Here is a 23981-nt window from a genome sequence, read left to right on the forward strand (position 1 = left end):
TTAAAATTTATCGAAATGGACCCATTTTTTAATTATTTACTGGAATGGTCCTTTTCCGTGAAATTGCGCCCACGTCAGCGCGATGTCAGGGAACGCGCCAGGAAATCGCGCCCACGTTAGCGCGACTTGCTGACGTGGAAGGAAATCGCGCCCTTAAGGACACAATTTCCTTCCACGTCAGCAAGTCGCCCTTACGTGGACGCGATGTCGTCCGCGCGTGAACAGTACCCCCCAACGGTAAAAAAAAAATTATAAATACCCCCACCCCTTTTTATTTTTTCATAAACAAATCCTCTCTAATATTTCCTCTCAATTCCTCTCAATTTCTTTCCAAATTTCTCTCAATTTCCTTCTAAAATTCTCTCAAACTCATATTTCATTTTAATTTCCTCTCAATTTCCTTCTAAAATTATTTCAAATCCATATTTAATTTCAATTTTCTCTAAATTTCCATTTTTAAAATAATTTTAAATTTTTTATATTTTTATAAATTGTAAACATTTGTACGATTTTATCAATGGTCGGATCATTGACTCGTCTTAATAGGCATCACGTATCGGTGGAACAAATGAAAATGGTAAGTATTAAATTTAAATTTTAAATATTATTTAAGAATTTTTTATTTATGTATTTTTAGATAATTATTAATTTATTATTTGTTATAAAAGTCTTAAGATCGGGTATTGGAATGCCATATCCGAAATATGCATGCTCCTCCATCACCGTTAGTAGAGAACTACCTGCGGGAAGCGGGTTTTTGACACGTGGCGACGGTAGGCCGGGGATGCAAGTTGGACCCGAAACTGATCAGTGCGTTGATCGAGAGGTGGAGACCCGAGATGCACACATTCCATCTTCCATGTGGAGAGTGCACTATCACTCTAGAAGATGTCAGTCTGCAGTTGGGATTGCCGGTGGACGGGCACCCAGTCACCGGGTCTGCCCAATCTAGCAATTGGGAGGCGGTGTGCTACGAGCTTTTGGACGCTATTCCGAAGAAAATGGAGGGAGGTAAGGTCGAGATGAGCTGGTTACGTGACATATTCCCTGATCCAGATGAAGATTCAACCGAAATTGAAAGAATACGATATGCTCGGGTATACATTCTTCAATTAATTGGAGGTTATCTGATGCCCGACACGTAATGGAGCCTCGTATATCTAAGATGGCTGCTAAAACTCGTTGATTTTAGAGGAGCCGGTGAATTTAGTTGGGGGTCTGCCGTCTTGGCAACGTTATATCAGGAGATGTGCGGATCGACGCGATCGAGGAGAGCAAACATCGGAGGTTGCCTGTCACTACTGCAGTCATGGGCACGATTTTACTTTCCATTTCTACGTCCTCGAGTGAACCACCCATATACATTCCCACTCGTAACGAGGTAAATTTTATATTACATTTTACAATTATTATGTAGATTATTTGAAAAATAAAAGTATGCTAAAAATTTATTTAATTAGGTGGAACCATATGGCAAGTTATGCTCGATTACCGTCCACTCTTGAAGATATACGGCTTCTATTGGACCAACGGTCGAAAGCAGAAGTAAGTATTATTGCAAATAGATATTTCCATACATTCGCTAGTCGATTGATATTTAGTATTTAGTATTTAGTATTTAGTATTATGTATATAACTAATATTTCTATCATGTTCATATAGTTTCAATGGACACCATACGAGGATCCGGCAATTCGGGCAGTAATCTTGGAAGAGTTTTTACAAAATCCGAACGCTTGGCAGGTGAAAGTCGTGTTGATAAACTATGCAACCGTGGAGTCGCACCAGATAGAAAGAGTGCTACGACAGTTTGGATGTAGACAACCGATTCCCGTGGACCCTGAGGTGCTTGACGATCACCACAAAATCGACCTTCGGCTATTAGATACGGATTGGCCTAGATACTGGTCTAAGTTCACAAAAATATGGGCAAATCGGTATGAACATCTACCTACTCGGGAACCAATCATCGTTCCGGAGTTAGCGTGCGTTCCAGAATACATGCCATGGTTTAGGATCCATGGCAAGCCGTATTTACTGATGCCAGGGGAGAGGTAGCGGCAAATACGTGTCGAAAGGGAAAGGCGCGAGCCTCTAAATCCAAGATGACAAAACGACGAAGGCAGCCCCTTAACGAGGCCCAGACATTCACCCGGCTCATCATCAGCACCCATGCAATCATCAAGCCCAACGAGAGCACCGACGTAGTCACCCGATGCAGCAATTCAACCGATGATACCCACGCAACCGCCTTTTCAGATGATTCCAAGTGCATTTCCTAGCCCTTATATGTACCCTAACCCTTATATGTATCCTTTTCCGAGTCCTATGGCAGGTTGGAGCCAAATGCCCGGTTCAGCTTCATTTCTTTTTATGCCGAGCGGACCGCCGATGTATAGGCCAACAGTGCACGAGGGATTGCAAGGGGGCAGTCGAGGAGCTCTCCTTTTTACCAATCCCTACCAACGTATGGGTTTCAGACACCGTCACCGTTAATGATGCAAACACCTCCACATACACTATTCTTTGAAGGTGGATCATCGTCCCAAGTCCGACAACCAGATGCCGAACCGGAAGAACCAGGATCACCACCGGAGGAACAACAACCGCCGCCGGAAGCTAGAGGAAGAAGGAATCCAGCGCGTAACCGTCGACGACCGCCATGTGGCACCGAATCCCCTGGGCATAGACATTGATTGCCGTATTTAAATATTATTTGATGTAATAAAATAGAAGTTTATTTGATGTAATAAAATAGAAATTTTTTCGAGTTATTTTGATATTATTTGATGTAGTAAAATAGAAATTTATTTGATGTAATAAAAACTCTAACCTAATTAAATGCCCTAATTAAATACCCTAACCTTAACCTAAATTAATTCAAAAACCTAATTAAATACCCTAATTAAAAACCCTAACCCTAACCTAAATTAATTCAAAAACCTAATTAAATACCCTAATTAAAAACCCTAACCGTAACCCTAACCATAACCTAAATTAATTCAAAACCCTAATTAAAAACCCTAACCCTAACCCTAACCTAAATTAATTCAAACCCTAATTAAAAACCCTAACCCTAACCTAAATTAATTCAAAACCCTAATTAAAAACCCTAACCCTAACCCTAACCCTAACTTAAATTAATTCAAAAACCTAATTAAATACCTTAATTAAAAACTCTAACCCTAACCTAATTTAATTAAAAACCCTAAAAACCCTAATCCTAATTTAATTAAAAACCCTAACCTAAACCCTAATTAAATACCCTAACCCTAACCTAATTTAATTAAAAACCCTAAAAACTCTAATCTTAATTTAATTAAAGACACTAACCCTAACCTAATTTAATTCAAAACCTTAACCTAAATTATTTAAAAACCCTAAACTAAGTTAACAATATTACATTCACGTAATGTTAGATTTGGAAAAATGTTTTGACTGGTACTAACAATTAATAATTTTACATAATTTGATAGTTTTACTAACCATTAACACAATTTTTTGACTTAATAATTTTACATTCATATAATGTTAGATTTGGTAAAATGTTTTGACTGGTACTAACAATTAATAAATTTATACTATTTGATAATTTTAGTAACAATTAATACAATTATCAAATAATAATTGAAAAAATATAATTTTTTTTAAATTACATTCAACTATTTCGATTAGGGCATGATCGACTTGTATGGCCTGTATTCCTACACCATCCGCACAACTTCTGTTGACTGGCTGTTTCTCGGATATCCATATTGTTACGTATTCTAGTGGAGCAAGGTCGACCCTTTGGTTTGCGACGCAATTCTCTATCCGGTAACAGCTTAAAAGGAGCAAGAGATACGGACGACCACTTACATTCATCTGGGACCGGTGGGAAAACGTGTCTCCATACGTTGTACATGTTTTCTAATTTGTACACTTCGTCCACATAACTCATCGGATCCAGACGAAGTTTCTGATAAGCTGCAATAACATGAGTGCATGGATAACGAAGTGCATCAAACTTCCTACAGTCACAAGTCCTGTTTCGCAAATGTACACGATATTGCCCGCCAACAACACCTTGGTGCGGCCTGTCAAACTCTGTCACGCGAAACCATAAATTGTCTCGATCGTGACACACTGTGTGCATGGTGTTTGCCCTCGCCTTGGCCTTGTTAATTTCTTGAACTACCTTACTGCACAATACATGGCCTCCCTGCATCTGACCTGCATAACTTGCTGCTCGCTTTGGAAATAGCGCCGCCAAATGGAAATATGTCTCTCGTACAACCGATGTTATCGGTAGATGACGCGTTCTTTTAAGAACAATATTTATGCATTCTGCCAGGTTCGACGTCATATGACCATATCGTAGGCAGCCATCGTATGATTGTGCCCACTGTTCGAAACGTATGTTACAAAGGTAGTCCAGCCCTTCTCCGTTTTGGGATCGTAAAATTGCCAACATCTCGTGAAAATGATCTTTATTTATTTCATACCCTGCCAATATAAGATCATAGCGAATAATTTATATCACTTCTACCAATAAAACTAATTCAAATTGACAAACGATATAACACAGATATAGACTAAATACCCATGTTGGTCACTTGTCGTCGTTCGCTCTTAGATGGATATTGCCTGTAGTAATTCGAAGCAACGTGTCTTAGGCAATATCTATGGTGTGTGCGCTGCCACAAGCTTCCCTCTCGATCAAATGCAGCTAGTATACCGGTGCCCCGATCTGAAATAACACAGATATCAGGTTGGGGGCACACATGCCTCCTTAACCTAGAGAGAAAGAAATCCCATTCATCGGACAACTCCCCTGGTGTTATTGCAAATGCAATTGGAAGAATTCTCCCATAACCATCCTGTGCCACTGCAAGCAATAGCCGATGAGTATACCTACCAAACATGAAGGTACCGCCAATTTGTACCAGCGGCTTGCAGTATGGAAGTACGTCTTGACATTGCTTAAAGGTCCAAAACAGGCGTTTGAACACTTGGCATCCATATAGCAATCGGCCGTTGTAGTACGCATGTTCCGTTTCAAGGTCTGTGATGGCACCTGGGACGTATCTCTCTAGCACCTGACACCACTACCAAATTTCATTATATGAGGCGTCCCACCCACTATGCATATTCTCCAACGCCTTTTGCTTAGCTATCTAAGCCTTTCGGTAAGAGGGCGTGTACCCCATTTGGCTACGGATATTGGCAATTAACACCGGTACTGAAGTCTTAGGATCTGCTTTTATAGTGGGTAGTATCAAGCTAGCTAACATAGCTGAATCCATTTTGGGATGAACTTGTGAAACACCTACAGAGGGAGTACATTAAATAATGCAACATTGTATAATAAAAGTATTATTCAGATATAGTCAATACTGTACCTGCAGCGCATGTATGTGGACCTTTATACTTTTTTATCTCCCACAACCCTGTCATTTTCCTTAACGAGGCGTAGATTTTCCATGAACATGTGCCGTCTTGCACTGCACACTTCGCCTCAAACTTATCAGATTTTGATTTAACGACGTGGTAGTTAACGCCGTTTTTGATGCTATGTTGTTTCAAAGAACCAATAAAACTATCCTTGTTGGTAAACTGATTACCAACTTCAAGTTCACCGAAATCTACCCCCCGAACTTGTACGATCACGCAATCGGTGTGGTAGATCTGGAAACTCTAACGCATCATCTGCAGACAGGTCGACATTATGCATGTGGGCTGGAGGTGAGTATGCTCTGAATCGTGGATTTTCTTCCTCATTTGAACTCCTTTCAACATCTTCAACTTCTGTTGGAATAGGTTCCGGTTCAGAAAATAAGCCAACTTCTGCACCATCCGGTCCGGGCTCTCGAGGTGGATCCACATTGGAGTCATCTTCTAACCCACAATCATCTACAGCGTATGAGGTCCCCTCACCAGTTGACGTCGTAGGGAGTACATCATCCGTTCTTTTGGGCATTTGATAACGTTCCCAATTGGATGTAGATTGCCACCCCTAGAACTTGATGCCGTTCCCCAGTATGTATTTCCAGCATCAAACGTTGAGCCACCGACGTACATGTCCCATCCACCAACAGTGTCGTGCGGGGGATGTGCATTCGACACCGTTACCGAATATGGGCTGTTCCGTATTTTGTAACCCGCTAATTGAGTGTCGGCCAAGGGTCATGTATATATCTTGAACACCGGTCGCAAGTACATCAATTGGCGACGTAAATTGTACATATAACTCAATATAAGCTGCTCCACTAGCAAGATGAGTCTGCACCATCGCCTCCAAGCTACGAGCACCTTTTATGTCGAACGAGTCATATGTCACCGGATCAACAGATGAACAAAATCGATACGTGATAGACAGAACTTTCATTGGCGTCGTTCCGAAAATTTTACGCCTAATTCTTTTACGAAGTTCTGTCAAATCTATGTTCTGGTTAAAAACCAGTCACACCGTATTATCTGACAAAAAAACAACACCATTCTCGGTGTGGCAAACCTCACCATCGTAGTAAATAACAGCACTAATACGTTCACTCATATTTGAAACTCTAACCTTCTTAACCTCTCTAAATTGTTTCTGCTGTGACTTATGCATTCTGAGAACATTTGCTGCCTAATTTATAGCATCAGCCCAAACATGCTACTGTAGCAAAATCGCGTCCACGACGACTCGATTTCACAAATTCTTCTCAAATAGCATCCTGCTAGAAGCGATTTTACACTATTTGCTCAGAAACGTCAACTCAAAATTATTTCTTCCGGGACCTGTTGTAGCAAAAGCGCGTCCACGAGGGTGCGATATCACAAATTCTTCTCAAATAGCATCCTGCTACAAGCGATTTTATACTATTTGCTCAAAAACGTCAAAAAAATAATTATTTCTTCTGTGACCTACTGTAGCAAAAGCGCGTCCACGAGGGTGCGATTTTATAAATTCTTCTCAAATAGCATCCTGTTAGAAGCAATTTTATACTATTTGATCAGAAACGTCAACTCAAAATTATTTATTCTAGGACCTAAAACCCTAAAAAGTTTGAACCCTAAACCCTAAAAGCCAAAAAAACATAACGTGGAAAAATCAGTAAAATCGCGTCCCCCGGAATGCGATACGTGGCGCCAGGAAATCGCGTCCACGTCAGCGCAACTTGCTGACGTAAAATGAAATCGTGTCCTTGAGGGCGCGATTTCCTTCCACTTCAGCAAGTTGCGTTGACATGGACGCGATTTCCTGGCGCGTACCCTGACATCGCGCTGACGTGAACGCAATTTCCCGAAAAAAGTCCCATTCCGGTAAATAATTAAAAAATGGGCCCATTTCGGTAAATTTTGAAAAAAAGGAACTTTTATTGATAAATTGCCCGACTTAAAATTTTAAAAATTAAAAAAAAATCCAAAACTGATCAATGTAAAGTACAAAAATTAAATGTAAAACTTTCATAACTACTAGCAAAATTTACACCCAATTATAATTTAATGTTTATAACAGGCGAAATAATCATCTATTTTTTTAGACAAAAAACTGTAATTGTGTTCCATTTTCAATTTTCATGGCCACATCATAGGTTTTCTCAATTACAGGAAGAAAAAGTATTGAGATTTTTTTCCCTATCTTATGAAAGCATACACAGATGAATCTGAACATTTGAGGGTCATAGTTATACAAGGACTGAATGGGGACTATATAATGTACGATCTAAGAAACATATAGCTCAGCTTTTCCATCAATGAAGAGGCTCATGAACTCTTCTCCATCAACAGTTTCTTTCTCCATCAGAAGTTGAGCAAGCTTGTGGAGAATGTCAATGTGAGTTGTGATTATCTGCTTTGCCCTTGTGTATGCAGTCTCTACTAAATCCCTTACCTCTGCATCCACCACATCTGCTGTTGCCATGGAATAGTCTTTTTGTGATGACATCTAAGAATGGAATTTACGAGTCAGATTATGTTAAACAACCACCCACAAAAGCTCGGAGAGGGCACGAGATCATGCAGGCTATAAATACAACATTAGTAAATATTAAATTGAAGAAAAATTTACCTGTTGACCTAAGAAAGGATTGCCACCACCTCCACCAATGGCAACTTGTCCAATCTTTTTGCTGAATCCAAATCTTTCAACCATCTGCCTTGCCACTCGTGAGACTTGCATAAAGTCATTCGATGCTCCTGTTGTCACATTTTCCTCCCCGAAAATTACTTCTTCGGCAATCCTGCACAAGTAATGAGGAGAAAACTCCTCAAGATAATTTGAGTAGAAAGATGCCGCTAGATGTTCTCGCTTTCTACCTATGGTGACAGATTCCATCCTATCTCATCCAACACTAAAAGGGGCTTATGATTAAGGTTGGGCATTTGCCTCACACAAAATTTTTAAGACAGATAGAACTTGAGAAACTGACCTTCCACCAAGTGCAACAGCCATCTGGTTCTCTAGGTAACTTCGACTGTAGAGACCAGATTCAAGCCTCTCTTCACTTGGAGCAAAAAAGGTAAGGCCACCGGCTTGACCACGAGGGATGATAGAAATCTTAGCTACAGGATCATATTCAGGCATAAGTGCACCAACTAAAGCATGGCCAGCCTCTGCAAACCAAAGTGCATAAAGCAAGTCAAATACCCAGCATCAAATCATAGCTAAAGCAACAACCAGGGAACAAGTGCATACCATGATAGGCAACCAATTTCTTCTTCTCATCAGAGACAACAGCATTTTTCTTCTCTGGTCCAGCAATGATCCTCTCCAGAGCATCAGATATTTCATCTTTGCTGATCTCCTTGAGGTCGCGCCTGGCCGCAAGAATGGCAGCTTCATTCATCAGGTTCTGCAAATCAGCTCCGGTGAAACCTGGGGTCCTCCTAGAGATCTTTTCAAAATCAACATCCTTTGCAAGTGCCTTTCCTCTGGAGTGCACCTACAATGAAATACGGGAAAGCTTAATAGGATTGAAGGCACTAAAAGTTTAGAACAACAAAGGGCCAAGCAAAGGTTGACAATGAAGTCGCAAGCTAATGACAAATTATTTCACTAAATTTCTAATTGAAAGAGAATTGAATTTCACCATGACATAACAACTCTAACACTGCTTTCCAAGTGCAAGCATTCATATTACTCACAATATGCCAAATGCATTGAAATAATCAAGTAAGCAATGTGTTGATAAATGACTAACCTGGAGAATCTTCACTCTCCCAGCAACATCAGGCCTATCAACTGTAACCTGCCGGTCAAACCTACCCGGCCGCAACAAAGCGGCATCAAGAACATCCGGTCTGTTGGTTGCTGCCAAAACAATGACACCAGAATTCCCTGAAAATCCATCCATCTCAGTCAACAACTGATTGATTGTCTGCTCTCTCTCATCATTTCCTCCTCCAAGACCAGCTCCTCTCTGTCTCCCAACAGCATCAATCTCATCAATGAAGACGATGCAAGGAGCCTTGGATTTGGCCTTATCGAATAAGTCCCTTACTCTGGATGCACCTACTCCAACGAACAACTCCACAAACTCAGAAGCAGCGCATGAGAAAAACGGAACCCCGGCTTCTCCTGCTACTGCTCTCGCCAATAGAGTCTTTCCAGTACCAGGAGGGCCAACCAATAAACAACCTTTCGGGATTTTAGCTCCTAAAGCTGTGTACTTGTCTGGGTTCTTCAAGAAATCGACAACCTCTTGGAGTTCCAATTTTGCCTGGTCAGCTCCCGCTACGTCAGAGAAGGTAACACCAGTCTCTGGCACTTCCTGGAACTTGGATTTGGATCGTCCAAAATCCATGGGTCCGCCAAGCCCACCGGGGCCACCTGGACCACCTTGAGCCCGACGGAAGAGGAAGAACAATCCAGCGAAAGCAAGGAAAGGGAAAAGCAAATTCCCAATAAAATTGAAAAGCCCATTACCGGAATCACCCTCGGATACCGAAATATCGACGCCATTCATGGCTAAGATGTCGATGAGATCAGGGTCATTGGGGACAATCACGGTGGCTCTACGGCCATCAACGGCGGTGAGTTGGAGGGCAGAACCGTCTTTGCTGAACCTGACTCTCTCCACTTTCCCCTTCTTGACTGCGTTCAAGAATTCGCTGTACCTCCATTGGCTGCCCTCCGGAAGATCGGAGGATTGAGATTGAGGCTTGGGAGCAGTTAAGAGGAGGTTTTGGGAGAAGGGCGACTGGTTCGATGGGCTTGGCTTCGTAGGCTGGGCTTCAATTACAGGTGGGGGAGTGGGTGGGGCGTTGTCAACGGCGAGTGCTTGTGGGGCTACGGAAGAGAAGAGTAAGGCAGCAATAGTGGCATGAGATTGGAGGGTTTTAACACTGTGGCTAGAGTTGGGTTTCTTGTTGAGGATGGATTGAGTAACCTGCAACTTTCTTGTAGTTTTTGGTGTTGGAGGAGACAGTAAAAGTTGAGTACCAAAGAAGTTAGAAGAGAGCAGAGAGTTAGCCATTGATGGCGGTAAATGAGAGGGTAGACAATCAGATCCTCTTACTATGGGATGGTATGGGTATTAATAGGTTGATTGTTGAGTTGGTGTGTGAAATGAAGAAATCAAATGGTGTGGCTGAGTTGAAGTTAGTGATTTGGGAGGCGTAAGAGAGTTGGATTAAGCAACGCCATGGAGTTTGATGTCGCTGGGCCTGCGTCTACGTGTTCCTCCTTTTATCCATCCGTTTTAAATATCTTCTTCCTCACCTCTCCTATCTCTCACATCAATTTCTGTACCTTTATTTTGTCTGCACATACCTTGTAATTTATTTTCTAATTTCTTTGAGGAAATCGTTGGACTTCCAATTGAGATACCATTTGCCTAATTGCACGCCTACCAACTTACATCATTATATTTAAGTTAATGATTTGGGTTGCCTATACAATTGATTTCTTAAATTTCTTAATTCTATACAATTGTTTTTGAATCCCACAGTGTCCCACATAGTGCTCTTGATAAGGATCTTATTTTTTTTATGGATGTAATTATTTCTACGTTGTACTTCTTTAATTGCATGCATCTGATTGTTTCCACGTTGCATAGTTGAATTGATTGTAACCTGACATCATTAATGGTTGTTTCCATAATTGATTGCATCATAATTACTTTGTTGTGTCTATCTTACAAATTTTTTTATTTTTTTGTGATTATTACATCATAGATTTTATATTGCCAAACTTTTTGTTTGCTAGTGGATGCCTTTTTTTAGTTGCTTCATTTCTTGGTATCAGCATTTTTTTACTTTATTATTCCTGAATGTTGTCTAGATTCATTTCTTCAATTTCATTCAAATTTAATGAATCAAATGAAAGTCTTGATAAATTTCAATTCTCCCATGTGCTTCTGATTTTTTTCAGAATATGAGATGAAAAATCTTCAATTTCTATGTTGGCTATCATTTTTAATAGTCGCGAAGATTCTTCATCTCTTTCTTCAAAATGATATGCCAAAGAATGATATGCCAATATTCTTCTTCCATCGGTCCAGAGTCTATAATATTTTTGTTAAAGAAGATAATTGGTTTTAGCTATTAAATCAATCCCAGCTTGGGTTTGATAATAATCTAAATTTTTCTCGTGTTATATCCATAATTGAGTAAGCTGTAGAGCTGCCCCGGAACTCACGACATGACAGCCAATGCAAGCTTGGAATTATAGAGTTTAACACTTATCCGTTTCTCCTTTATATATATTAAGATCAATTTGGGTTGTTTAGAAAGCACAGAAAAGAAACACATAAATGGCTGCCTCAAGTGGTCATGTTCGTTCAAGCAGTTTGCCAATCAATACTCATCCACTAGTTGTAAGTGTTGAGGAGCAGTTAACCAGATTGAGGGCATCACAACAAGAAACATCCTCGTCCATGAGCAACAGATTGGGAGGTTTAAAAGAATTGTACCACCGAGTTGATGATTTGTTTCAATTACAGTTTCCCAGAGCTCTTTGTATTGAACATTTAGAGGATGCGTTGGATGGATCTCTTAGAGTATTGGACGCGTGTGGCACCATTAGAGATGTTTTGTCTCGGATGAGGGAGGGTTTGCAGGGACTTGAATCCTCCCTCAGGCGAAGAACTGGCCGTGAATCCTGCTTGGAAGGTGAAATCAGAGCTTATATGGTCACCAGGAAAGAAATGAATAAAATGATCAGAAATTTGAAGGGAATGGACCGGAAATGTAAATCGGTGGTGTTGGACAATGATTCTGAAATGGTGAGTGTGGTGAACATGCTAAGAGAAGCTGAGGAAATTAGCCTTTCAGTGTTTGATTCCCTCTTATCTTTTCTTTTGCTTCCAAAGCTAAGATCAAAGCCTACCGGCTGGCCTATTCTTTCAAAATTATTGCACTCGAGGCGTGCATTGTGCGACCGAATGGAAGCGACTGAAGCCGAGAAACTAGAAGTCGAGTTGAGTCTCTTGAAGTCAAGCAAAGACATCAAACTTGAACAAGTGCAAAAATTATTGAAAGATCTTGAGGCATTTCAAGCTACCATCAAAGAAACAGAAGGGGATTTGGAGTGCATCTTTAGACAACTATTGAAAACCAGAGTCTTCCTTCTCAACATACTAAACCACTAATGACCAACACAATTTTGTAGCATATGATTTTGATCTCAACTGCTAACATACACAGCATGAGAAAAGCAATATATTGGAAATTATTCATCTCCAATTGCCTCTCTTTTTCTGATTTTTTCTTATTATTAATATTCCCATACAAGGGCTAAAAGTCCCAGCCACGCTTGAGATGACCATGGGTTTTATGGATTGGTGAGAAACCGAGTCAATGACCTCTCAGCTAATGGTATGTGATTATTCATCAAAACCATGCGCATGGACTGCATTTACTTCAACTCAATAACGAGCTGTAAAGATTCCATTGCGGCACCACATCGTTTAATTGTTGCATGGAGATCTGCGCAATCTTCATGATTATTACATTACAATGTTGGTTGTCTACTGTCAGGAAGCCATGATAGCTTGCCACTCGTGCATTTCATTATTTTATTCCTTAACCAATTCATTTTATGGTGTCGCTCTTATTAATATCCAACCGTACTGTAGTGTAATTTCAGCAACTGTTAACTCAGCTGACTGCTCTTCAACATGAACAATATACGACTCTGTTTTCTTATTAGACATTTTAGGTGGCAGACCTTGGCTTTTGGAATTGATCTCATAATAAAATATTACGCCCCCTTGGAGGATGGTCATGATCCCTTTGACCATCCTAAAGGGCCAACTTCCAGTATTCATTTCTATCAGATTGTCTTTCACATAATTGACCCTCTGACAGAACCAACATCCTGACTATAAAGAATTGCTTTAATGGCTGTCATGGGAATGAAAGAAAAAAAAGATTCCACTCGTTGGAAGATGCTAAACCATGACCGTAATTGGCGCACTGTCCTGTCATGGAACAAGGTTTTTACGAGCTTGCAATATTATAGTGTGGGCTGTGGCTTCTACATCTTAATGTCTGGGGGGACAAAGTAGCTAATATCCTAATATGCGACACTGATGAAAGAGATGCCTTCTGTTGCCTTCACCTTATATAAAAGCTGCCTCATTGGAATGACTTGATCATCTAACCTTGAATTGTGTGTATTTCAAGAAAAACAGAGAAAAAAAATGGAAGCTCCTATTACAACAATGAAAGCTAAATCCCATGCTCGTTCCAACAGCTTGCCATCCGAATCCCACCCTGTTGTAGCCGCTGTTGAGGACAAACTGCGCCGGTTAAGAGCCTTGGAAGCAACATCATCTTCTCCATCAAGTCTATGTAAGAACTTGGCTACTCTAAAGATGTATGAATGTGCTGATAACCTACTTCAGTTGCAAGCCACCCAGAAGGCTTTCTCAAATGAAAGACGACATGAAATTAGTAGATGATATGTTGGATGGATCTCTTAAGTTATTGGACACATGTAGCTCATCCAAGGACGCTCTTTCTCAGATCAAAGGTTGCGTTCGAGATTTTGAATCGTCCCTCCGCAGGAAGATTCGTTGCAAATCAAGCCTAGTGAATGAGATTAGTGAGTACTTCATCTCAAGGAAACAAGTAAATAAAATTGTTTGCAACTGCTTTGGCAACATGAAGAGGATGCAAAAAAGTAACGCGACGCTCGTGGAGAGAGACAATGACTTGGTGGCCTTGGCGAGCATGCTCAACGAAGTTGAGGCTGTTAGTCTCACAGTGTTCAAGTCCCTATTGTCATTTCTCTACTCCCCAAAATCAAAGCCAGCTGGTTGGTCCTTAGTCTCAAAATTGGTCCAATCCAAGCCCGTATACAAAGAAATAACATAGATAATGGTTTAGAAGCTCTAATTATCAAGAACAAATCAGGCAAAAAAGAAAGCATTGATGTGACTGTGACTCAAGTGCAGAAGACCCTGAAGAATTTGAAGGCCTTCTAATCAACAATTCAAGAACTTGAAGAGGGATTAGAGTGTGGCTTTAGGTGTTTGATTAAAACTAGAATGTCCCTTCTCAACCTACTCAACCATTAATGAAACTAGTGATATCCAACGACAACCCCGATTTTTTTACAAGGGGGCTTGTCTGCAAAAAGCCGTATATTTCTACAGATTGAAAATGTAAATTATGAAGCCAAAGAAGGAATCTTTTCCCCAAAATCTCATCATCAATTACTATTATTACTTCTCAAAATTCTTTTATCCTGAAAACTACTGATCAAAAGACATGAAGAGTAAGAAGTGAGAATGAATCATTTTTATGCTTCGTGTGTAGCACTAAAGTTCAGGATCCAGTCTTTAACATTAGCATTAGACATTGCTACCAAGGCCTTGAAAGGAACTGCCATGCCATCCACTATTTCCCCTGTATTCTCAACATTATCCAACAATACGTGCATATAATTTTTAATACAAATTTAAGCTCTAATTCTCCTTTAATTGATTTCATGTATTCTCTCTGTTAAACCTGTACAAAGCTCTACTAACATTTGCATTAAATAGCGAGCTTTATATTGAGCTCATGCAGATGAAAGAATACAATGAACCCCTATAGCCAAAATTAGTGAATAATGTCATCTTTGCTACAGCAATGGATTCCCAATGCTGTATGAAGTCTAGCCTCTTAATCTCAATCATGGTCATCGTCTCATTTTGAGGTCGTGGGCATATGAACTAGCATTGAGTCCCGTATACGGCTATACCTATTGAAAGCTTCAGATTTGGGAAAAGCTTGTAGAAAGTGAGTGAAGGGACCATTGTGATTTTAGAGCAACCAAAACCTAAAACCTCCCCTCTCAAATTTCCAGGGAAAAAAATGAGGACCATCCGTGGGCAATAATTGGCATTTTGAGTTCAATTGATCCATAGTTGAAAAACTGAAGGAAAAAAACAAAAGTACAATGATCCCGTGATTATAAAAATGAATTGTTGAGGTTGCAAAGTGACAGAAACCAATCTCAGCAATTAAGATTAATTTTATCGAATTTCTATACATTTTTATTATTTAAAATTTATAATAATTATTCTAGTAAAAATATAATTTACTAGAACCTTAACAATTTAATCATCCTGGAACATGAAAAGTAAAAGGGCCATGTGGCCTATTGGCGATGGATAAATTCTTGAACAGTCATTAAAGTTTTAGCTATTTTTTTAATTAATTTAGTCGGTTATGTACATAACTAGGAAGTGTTCTTCTTTTGTGTTGTATAATAACATTTTTAATTTTACATGCTTAATCTAATGGTTAGATCTTAATATTTTCAAAATTATATATTTATAAAAAGATTCAAAATACCAAAAATATATAAAAACCAGTTTTCCTTTTCCTTTCCCTATTTTTCCTTGCGTTAGGGGAGTGTTATTCTCTGAGTTGGATTCTACTTCTCTTTTTATGGTTACCTTGGGGTAGCAACTGAAGTATTCCCTCTTTAGAACTTGAGCATTAAAAAGAGGGTAAACCGAAAGGGGGTAAAAATTCAAGAAATCCTTACTTTGTCTTGTTGCCAAAGAAAATTCCCCAAAACTCAGATCGACAATGCCTGGTGTATGTGGTGTGTTGGGTCATCCACCGCCTGATTCACCGACATAAAAGCAACAGAGTTTTAAAGCTTTGAATCAAAGGGCTGTGGTAATGGTGGTGGATCCAATTCAGAGTTTTGAAGATTTGAGATAGGTGAGGAAAAGAGAATGTGAACTATAGAATAAATTACTCAACCATTAAACCCAGATTTCATAAAAAGAAAAATCAAAGGATTAAACGGGTGGGGAAGAAAATGGGGTAGAGAGAAAATAATGTTATATTAAATAATAATTTAATTTACTTTTTATTTAATTAAATATGAAATGTCTCACGATATCATTCACTAAGAGAATCTTTTTATATAAAAATAGAAAATATATATTATAGATATTAACAAATATTCAACGCATTTTTTTGTATTTTTTTATATTTTGTAATATATAATTGTTTTTTATATTAGTTTTGTATTTTTATAATTATATATATTTTTTAATTTTTTAAAATTAGGACTAAATTAACAAAATATGTAAATATTGAGAGATAAATTTGTTAAACTTTTTAGAATTAGAATCAAATTGATGGATTGTGCAAATTATTATTATTCGACCCAAAAGAAGGCCATGTGCGGAACATGACCATAAGTTTGTCCAAATTGTTGATTAGATCTAGGACTCAAGACAAATGAAGAAGAATTTGGAGTTTAACACAACCTGAAGTTGAATCTAAAAATTAAAAAGGACAACTATAAAAACAAGCAATAAATGATAGAAAAAGAACAAGAAATCCAAATTAAAAATTAGAAACAATTAATGACTTTGTATACAATGAATAACCCTTTATACAGACTAGATAAGTACATTAAAATTCCTAAATAACTTAAAATATTTAAAATATACAATATTGAGTTCATATATAAATAAAATTAAGCCTAAAAATCTAACCCAGTGTGATTTAAACTCGAATTAAAAGTTTGAAACTCGTAATTTCCGTAATAATCTCGTCCATAAATTATGTTCGCGCAGTCTTCACTAAAACGGTCATAACTTGGGCTTTCGAACTCGAAATATAATAATTCAAAGTGCGTTTTGAAAAAAAGAGATAAATCTTCGAATGCTATGGAAACTACTTAACCCAGAAATGCCTGAATGGAATCCAAAAAGTTGTCGCAAGTCAATTGATTCTCCAAACTTAAAAATTGGCAGCTTGTTTAATAAATTTCACCCCATCCGTGCATGTATCACTACGTTAGCATTTATTTTTAGTGACCAAAATATTTTAACGATAGAGTGCCTAAAAAAAAGAAGTTAAGCTGACAAAAATAATTAAATTAACAAAAAAGGTTAAGTGACTAAAATACAAACAAGTTAAACCTTAAATAATTATCCCATCAATTTAATTCTTGTAATGTTAACAATCCCCTTTATCACAATTCCTTTTGCAATTTTCTCATTTATTTTTTTTAGGCTTATTATAACATTTGGTACTTAAACTTGACATATTTTTTTTTCTAATTTGGTGCATAAACTTTTTGTAACACCCCTAACCTACATCCTTTGCCGAAATAGGGTTACGGAGTATTATCGATCAAACAAACATAATTTCAAGTATTTCATATCATATAATATTAAAGACAAAACTAATCAAACTCATACATATTGTCTCTTATTCGAGCCCTCGAGACCCAAATTACGTATTAGAAACAAGTCAGGACTAATTCGGAAACTCAGAGAATTTTTTGAAAAATAATAAAAATTTTCAAAGTTGCAAGGTTCATACGGCCATATGGCCAGAATGTACCTTAAATAACAAGTTTATCATTCCCTGCAAGCTTGGACATTAAGCAATTCAAAAATCATTCGTTTAACTTAATCAATACACGATTAAACACACCCAAAACATGTCAAAACAATCATCCTAGGTGTCTAACCAATGTACCCTCATAGGTACCACAATTATATCATAAAACATATAAATAAAACATCATTCAAATCCAATTTATAAACATGCCAATTTCAATTTATTTTACTTATTCCATTTAAACATTAACTTAAATATGTCATATTATGACCTCAAACATAAACACATATTTAAATGTATATAACCATCCAGTATTAACTTATAATCTTATTATAATCAACCCACAAAATGATTAATATGTAGACGCCCTAGGTACATGCCAACACAAAAGGAAAAACATCACGTTTGAGTTTGGGACCGTTGTTGGGTGCTGAATCGGCGATCAAAACTTAGTACTTAACCTGCGCATGGAAAACAAAACCGTACGCCGAGTAAAACTCAGTGGTATTTCTATAATCCGAATAATTAAAATAAGAAATTACAGTTATACATTTGAAATATACACACTTATTAATATTTAAATACTATAACAATCATATCATATTCCATTTGTTTCACAATATCTCAATTCTCATACTTACTATATAAATAGCTTTTCATAATTTATTTCACATTTCATTATACATTTGCAATATCCATTCCACATTCAACTCATGAGTATATAACGTATATATTCCATGTATTTGCAACATATTTCATAATCTATTTTCAATTCACTATTTCACTTCCATTTATCATAACATTCCATTTCAATACCAATTATAAAACTTTATTGTTCATTTACCCCTATTAACACTACTCGAACTCGGACCGATACATGGATCTAACTAAAACACACCAGTTTGGCACCCAGTGCCTCATCGGATAATTCGAAGTAATAAGTTGACACCTAGTGTCTCATCAGCTAAACCGAAGTAAATTGGCACTCAGTGCCTCATCGAATTAATCCGAAGTAGTAAATTGACACCCAGTGTCTCATCGACTCGAAGTCGAAGTAATCCCTGAACTCTTCCAATCCTATGGCGTGCCATCTATATCCGACTCAGCCCGATACAGTTAATAGGGTTTCAATTCACTTTCCAAATACAACAAATATCCAATATTCAAATTTCACGTTAATATTTATTTCAATTCAAATAATCAATATATTCATAATATATATATATTAATTCAATCAATTCAATCAACTTTGAATTCAATTCAATGTTAAAGTGTCAAATACTCACCTCAACACTTACCATATGCATTAAATCATAAATACAACAATTAATAACTAGTTTCGGATGATAGAAATACAAATCAGAAATTCTGAGCTATTCCTTGTCGACTTTATCTTTTCCCTTTTTAGTCGAGGGTTTCGGTACGACATTAGTTACGGAATTAAAACAATTAAAATTCATCAATACAACACAATTCAATCTCATATTTAATATTTTAATTTTTACTCAATATTTTCCTAAATTCCAATTTAGTCCCTAAATCGAGACTAATTTTATTTCTTCACAATCAATCTTATATTTTCATACAAATTCCACTTTAGACTAGATTTAACTCCTTGATTTCACTTAAATTCTTAAATTTCAAATTTTTCTCAATTTAGTCCCTATTACTCAAAATTTACAATTTATTCTACAATTCAATCCTTTTTTATTTCTAACTTAAAAATCTATCAATTTAATCCCTAATACTAAAATTGGGTCGGGTAGTATTTAATACCAGAATTCTAAAAACATAAAAATTACAAGAAAAAGGACTAAATTGACTAACCAATTGAGCTTAGAACTTTGAAACCCTAATTTTTCCTTCTTTCTTTTCTTTCTTTTTCTCCGTGTTTTGTTTGACTTTCTCTGTTTCTTTCTTTCTTTTTCTATTTCCTTTTTCTTTTTTATTTATTTGTTTTATTATAATAATATAATATATTATATAATAATAAAATATAATTACTTTAACATTTAAGGTTTATTTTATAATATATATAATAAATTTTCACATGTTTTAAAGCTCATGCGGCCTCATTTATAAGCAATGGTATAATTGCTTCTTTGGTCCTTAATTTTTTTAATCTATAATTCAACTTTCACCGTATATGCAATTTAGTCCTTATTCCTGATTACTCTTAATTCATGTAAATTCACCTAACCAAAACCTAATTAACCACACAAATAGCTTCCTAAATATTTTTAATAAATATTTACGAATCCAATTTACAGAAATGGAGTCTCAAAAATACATTTTCTGACACCATTGACTATCGAGTCGTTACACTTTTTTTTTGTCAAATTTGGTACTTTAACTTGACACTTTTTCCTAATTTGGTACCTAAACTTTTTTAGGCCCAATTTGGTACTTGAACTTGGTATTTTTCCCCTAGTTTGGTACCTAAGCTATTTTTTAGGTTCAATTTGATACATAAATTTATAAAATGTTATATAAATTACGCAAAACACTAACAATTTTTTTTTGTTATGCTACAAAAATATTGTCAGTATTAAAGGCAATTAATGTTAAAAAATAGGTATTGAGCTATGCTTAACGAATTAATATTAAATAAGAAAAAAATTTAAACAAAAATTAAAAGAAATTCACTATTTTCAATTTATAAAATAATTGATTAAATAAATAACACTAAAAGTAATTGAACATATAAATGAAAAAAAAATCATATCATTTGTCATGTGTCGGTCATACATTGATTATTTTTGCTACCTCATAAAAAAAATAACATTGTTAGTATATTGGAGTAATTTGTAAACGTTTGTCAAGTTCAAATACCAAATCGAACAAAAATAGAAGATTAGATACCAAATTAGGAAAAAGAGTCAAGTTGAGGTTTCAAATTGGACGCTAGAAAAGACTAAATACCAACTTTTAAAAAATTGTCAAGTTTATGTACCAAATTAAGAAGTGTCAAGTTTGGGTACTAAATTAGGAAAAAGTGTCAAGTTCATATACCAAATGTTATATTAAACTTTTTTTTTACTTAAAGAAGAGACATTAATATTGTAGCGAGAGTTCCTTAGTGAATTGGAGGTCCAGTAGACCTGTCTATGGGCCGGACCACCTAAAAAGTGGGAGGATTTGGATAAAAATATAGGCCCGAAAAATGAGCTTGGGCAAAAAAATGAGCCTTGTCGAAGCCACTTTTTTTGAAAAACAAAAAAAATAGTTGTCAACTTATTAAAATGAAAAAATTAGAGTCGCCACAGATCTTTTAATGAGGTGTGATCGGATCACCTTGAAAAACGATTTTAGGTCTACGAATTTTGAGAAAATAGGTTCGGGAGTCGGTTACGCATGAGGAAGGGTTAGCACCCTCGTAACACCCAAAATTGGTACCGAATTAATTGTTTAATGTCTTGGTATCGAGAATTTGAAAAGATTTTAAAATACGATCCTTTGAAAAGAAATTTTGAATAAAATGAATTGAATGATGAGGCTCACTCATTTCAAAGAAATAAATTGTCACATTCAGTAAGTTAGAGTGCAACATTTTAAATCCTCAAAGTTAAGTTTATCTTTTGACTTTTAAAACTTATGCATTTTGAGAAGGATATCTAATTATTTGGGTCAAATGAGAAAATCAAAACCCAGTAAGTTAAGGTTCGATTTCACAAAATTCCTAAATATCAAATATTGCATTTATTTTCATTTGTTAGAAGAATCCTCGTCTCGAGAAAACAATATGTCATATTCAATGCGTTAGGATACAACGTATTGAATTCTTGAGAATGAGCTTTTTATTTGTGTGTTTTGATTAAAGAATAAACTCGATTATTTAGATTCGACAAGGAAAATTGGAACCCAATACGTTAGGGCTCAATTCTTTCGAAGATCCCAAATACCGAACTTTGCGTTATCTTGAAAGTTTTTGAATAAACGATTGTGATATTTAAACGATATTTGACGTAACCTTTTAAACGAATAAAGTGTGATGGATTGATAATGGATGACGTGAAATGATAATTCGTAAGCCAAAATATATACTAATGAATACAAACAATCAAATAATACAAACAAACAATAGTACTGTATATATAAGAGCAATGGTTACATGTAAATATTAACATTTAAAAGCTGATGAATTAAAAATCAATAATATACATATATTAATTTAAATAAATAATACATATGGGATGAAAAACTTAATATAAATAATATATATATAAGAGTTGAAATAAATTAAATGTATAATAAAATAAAATTTAAAAATAGGCATGCAAAAGAATTAAAATAGATGATAAAATTAAACAAACAACATATGTAAACATATTTTAAATAGTGAACATAAATCAATTTAAAGCGAATAGTATAGGTTAATTTTAAAATAAGTAATATGTAAAATAACTTAAAATAAATAATATATAAAGTAACTTAAAATAATTAGTCTTATAAGTTAGGTTAAAATAATAAATAAAAGGTTTAATATAATCTATAAAAGAGAAAATTGGAATTAAAACAATTTAAAATTAAACAAAATTTTAAAATAACATATATAAAGTGATATATATATAAACATATATTATATATAAAGGTTTAAAATAGATAAATAATGGCAAATAAAAATAATTTAAAACATGCCATATAAAAATTTAAATTACATATAGCATATATATTTAAAATAAGGGCAATATACAAAGAAAATGAATAAATAAATAACGTAACACAAAAATAAAAATAAAACAATATATATATATATAATAGATAAGAAGAAAACCACAATGATGCTAATAATAATAGTAGTAATAACAGTAAATTAATTAATAAGCTGACTAATAAAAGGATTAAATCATAATTAAAATATAATTAACGGGAAACAATGAGATTAAAAACAAGGTGGAGGATCATGCTGCAATACTCGAATTACATGGGGGCCTGATTAGGAAATATCCTGCTTCTCCAAAATGCAGCGTTGCAAGCTGGGTTGAGATGAAACAATCAACGAAAATGCAGAGCAAAATTAGAAAGAATGAAAAGGATCGATTTGAACACGCCACAAAAATGAAAGGACCATTTGCACAAATCGCCCAACAGAGGTCAAAACGCGCGGATCCTTCCCCGGGTCGGCCATCGCGCGGGTTGCTGGGGTTAATCAACCAATACGACACCGTTTTAGGGCCACTGAAATAGGCCCTAAACGGTGCCGTTTTACGCACTATATAAAACCCCCTCATAACCCTAAAATAAGAACCCTGTGTCAGTTTACAAACCGACTGAAATCAGTCCCCAAGGCTGCCCCTCCAGTGCCGTTCTCAGGCCAAAACCAAACCTAGCCTCTCCCGTATCCACGAAATCGACGAGAACGACAGCGGGATCACAGAAGTATATACTCTCACCCTTTTAACTTATTCGCGTTGTATATTAAAAAAAGTAAAAGAGGAAAATGAAAATCGACGAAAAAAAGAAATCGAGATCTACCTTTAATCTCTCTTTTTTTGTATTGATTTCGTGAATTTTTTTTTTACATTCAATCTCTCGATTTTTACATCCGTTCTTCTCCCTTTTTTTTTGAAACGAGTTACAATCCGTTTATATACCGAAAGAAAAATACAGAATAATAATAAAAAGAAAAAAAAATCAAATTTGTCATTCTTTTCGCTATTTTTGTTTTTTTCTTTCTGCTTCTTTGTGTGCTGTTGGTTTTCTGCAGGTGTATGGAAGCCGTACGGTGACGTGGAGGGCGGTGATAGAAGCTGTTGGGCGCACGACGACTAGGGCAGATAGCGCTTTAGGGTTTCCCTTTCTGTTGTAATCGGGTTTGGGTTAGGCTAATTTGGGCTGGGGTTGGCTTAATTGGGCTTAGTTCATTGGGTTCATTGGGTATTTGGATTTTGTAATCGGGTTTGGGCTTAGTTTATTTTTGTTTGTTATATGGACTGATATTATTGGACTTTTATTATATATATAATTTTTATATTTGGGTTTTAATATTTATATCGGGCCGGGCAAATTTGGGTTTGTACAAGCTCTGTTTAGAAAACGAGTCTGGCCTCGAGTAAGGCTTTTTTTGCCTAAGCCTGGCCCAGCCTGAATATACAAAAAAAAATTGTTGCTTTTTTGTACTTATCTTGCTTTTTTTTTCTCACTACTACCATTTCACTACCATGTTGCTACTATTTTGTTGTTATTGTTTGGATATTGTATAACTT

The 23981-nt window shown here is 36.1% G+C and overlaps 3 protein-coding genes across 3 annotated transcripts; 2 read left to right on the plus strand and 1 right to left on the minus strand.

Annotated features, from left to right (window-relative positions):
- Nucleotides 1-7628: 7628 nt before the first annotated feature.
- On the minus strand, nucleotides 7629-10805 carry LOC107922073 (ATP-dependent zinc metalloprotease FTSH, chloroplastic). Its single transcript, XM_016851907.2, has 5 exons — nucleotides 9168-10805; nucleotides 8663-8909; nucleotides 8397-8580; nucleotides 8036-8207; nucleotides 7629-7912 (listed from the first exon to the last, which is right to left on the minus strand). The coding sequence occupies exons 1-5, from the start codon at nucleotides 10440-10442 to the stop codon at nucleotides 7691-7693; spliced, it is 2100 nt and encodes a 699-aa protein (XP_016707396.2). The 5' UTR covers nucleotides 10443-10805; the 3' UTR covers nucleotides 7629-7690.
- Nucleotides 10806-11720: 915 nt separating this feature from the next.
- LOC107921701 (uncharacterized) lies at nucleotides 11721-12557 on the plus strand. Its single transcript, XM_016851525.2, has one exon. It carries the CDS (start codon nucleotides 11721-11723, stop codon nucleotides 12555-12557), a length of 837 nt encoding a protein of 278 aa, XP_016707014.1.
- A 1315-nt stretch (nucleotides 12558-13872) lies between these two features.
- On the plus strand, nucleotides 13873-14396 carry LOC107921700 (uncharacterized). Its single transcript, XM_041086348.1, has 2 exons — nucleotides 13873-14227; nucleotides 14326-14396. Exons 1-2 carry the CDS (start codon nucleotides 13873-13875, stop codon nucleotides 14394-14396), a joined length of 426 nt encoding a protein of 141 aa, XP_040942282.1.
- Nucleotides 14397-23981: the final 9585 nt, after the last annotated feature.

This window comes from Gossypium hirsutum, chromosome D01 (assembly GCF_007990345.1).
Source record: "Gossypium hirsutum isolate 1008001.06 chromosome D01, Gossypium_hirsutum_v2.1, whole genome shotgun sequence".
NCBI classification, from domain to species: Eukaryota; Viridiplantae; Streptophyta; class Magnoliopsida; order Malvales; family Malvaceae; genus Gossypium; species Gossypium hirsutum.

Excerpts from the sequence above, each read along its gene's own strand:
- LOC107922073 (XM_016851907.2), bottom strand. The coding sequence starts at position 10,442 with ATGGCTAACTCTCTGCTCTCTTCTAACTTCTTTGGTACTCAACTTTTA. Across the intron at positions 8,910-9,167 it reads GGAGAGTGAAGATTCTCCAG|GTGCACTCCAGAGGAAAGGC; the intron begins GTTAGTCATTTA and ends ATTTCATTGTAG. Across the intron at positions 7,913-8,035 it reads ATCCTTTCTTAGGTCAACAG|ATGTCATCACAAAAAGACTA; the intron begins GTAAATTTTTCT and ends TTCCATTCTTAG.
- LOC107921701 (XM_016851525.2), top strand. The coding sequence starts at position 11,721 with ATGGCTGCCTCAAGTGGTCATGTTCGTTCAAGCAGTTTGCCAATCAAT.
- LOC107921700 (XM_041086348.1), top strand. The coding sequence starts at position 13,873 with ATGTTGGATGGATCTCTTAAGTTATTGGACACATGTAGCTCATCCAAG. Across the intron at positions 14,228-14,325 it reads CCCAAAATCAAAGCCAGCTG|GCAAAAAAGAAAGCATTGAT; the intron begins GTTGGTCCTTAG and ends AGAACAAATCAG.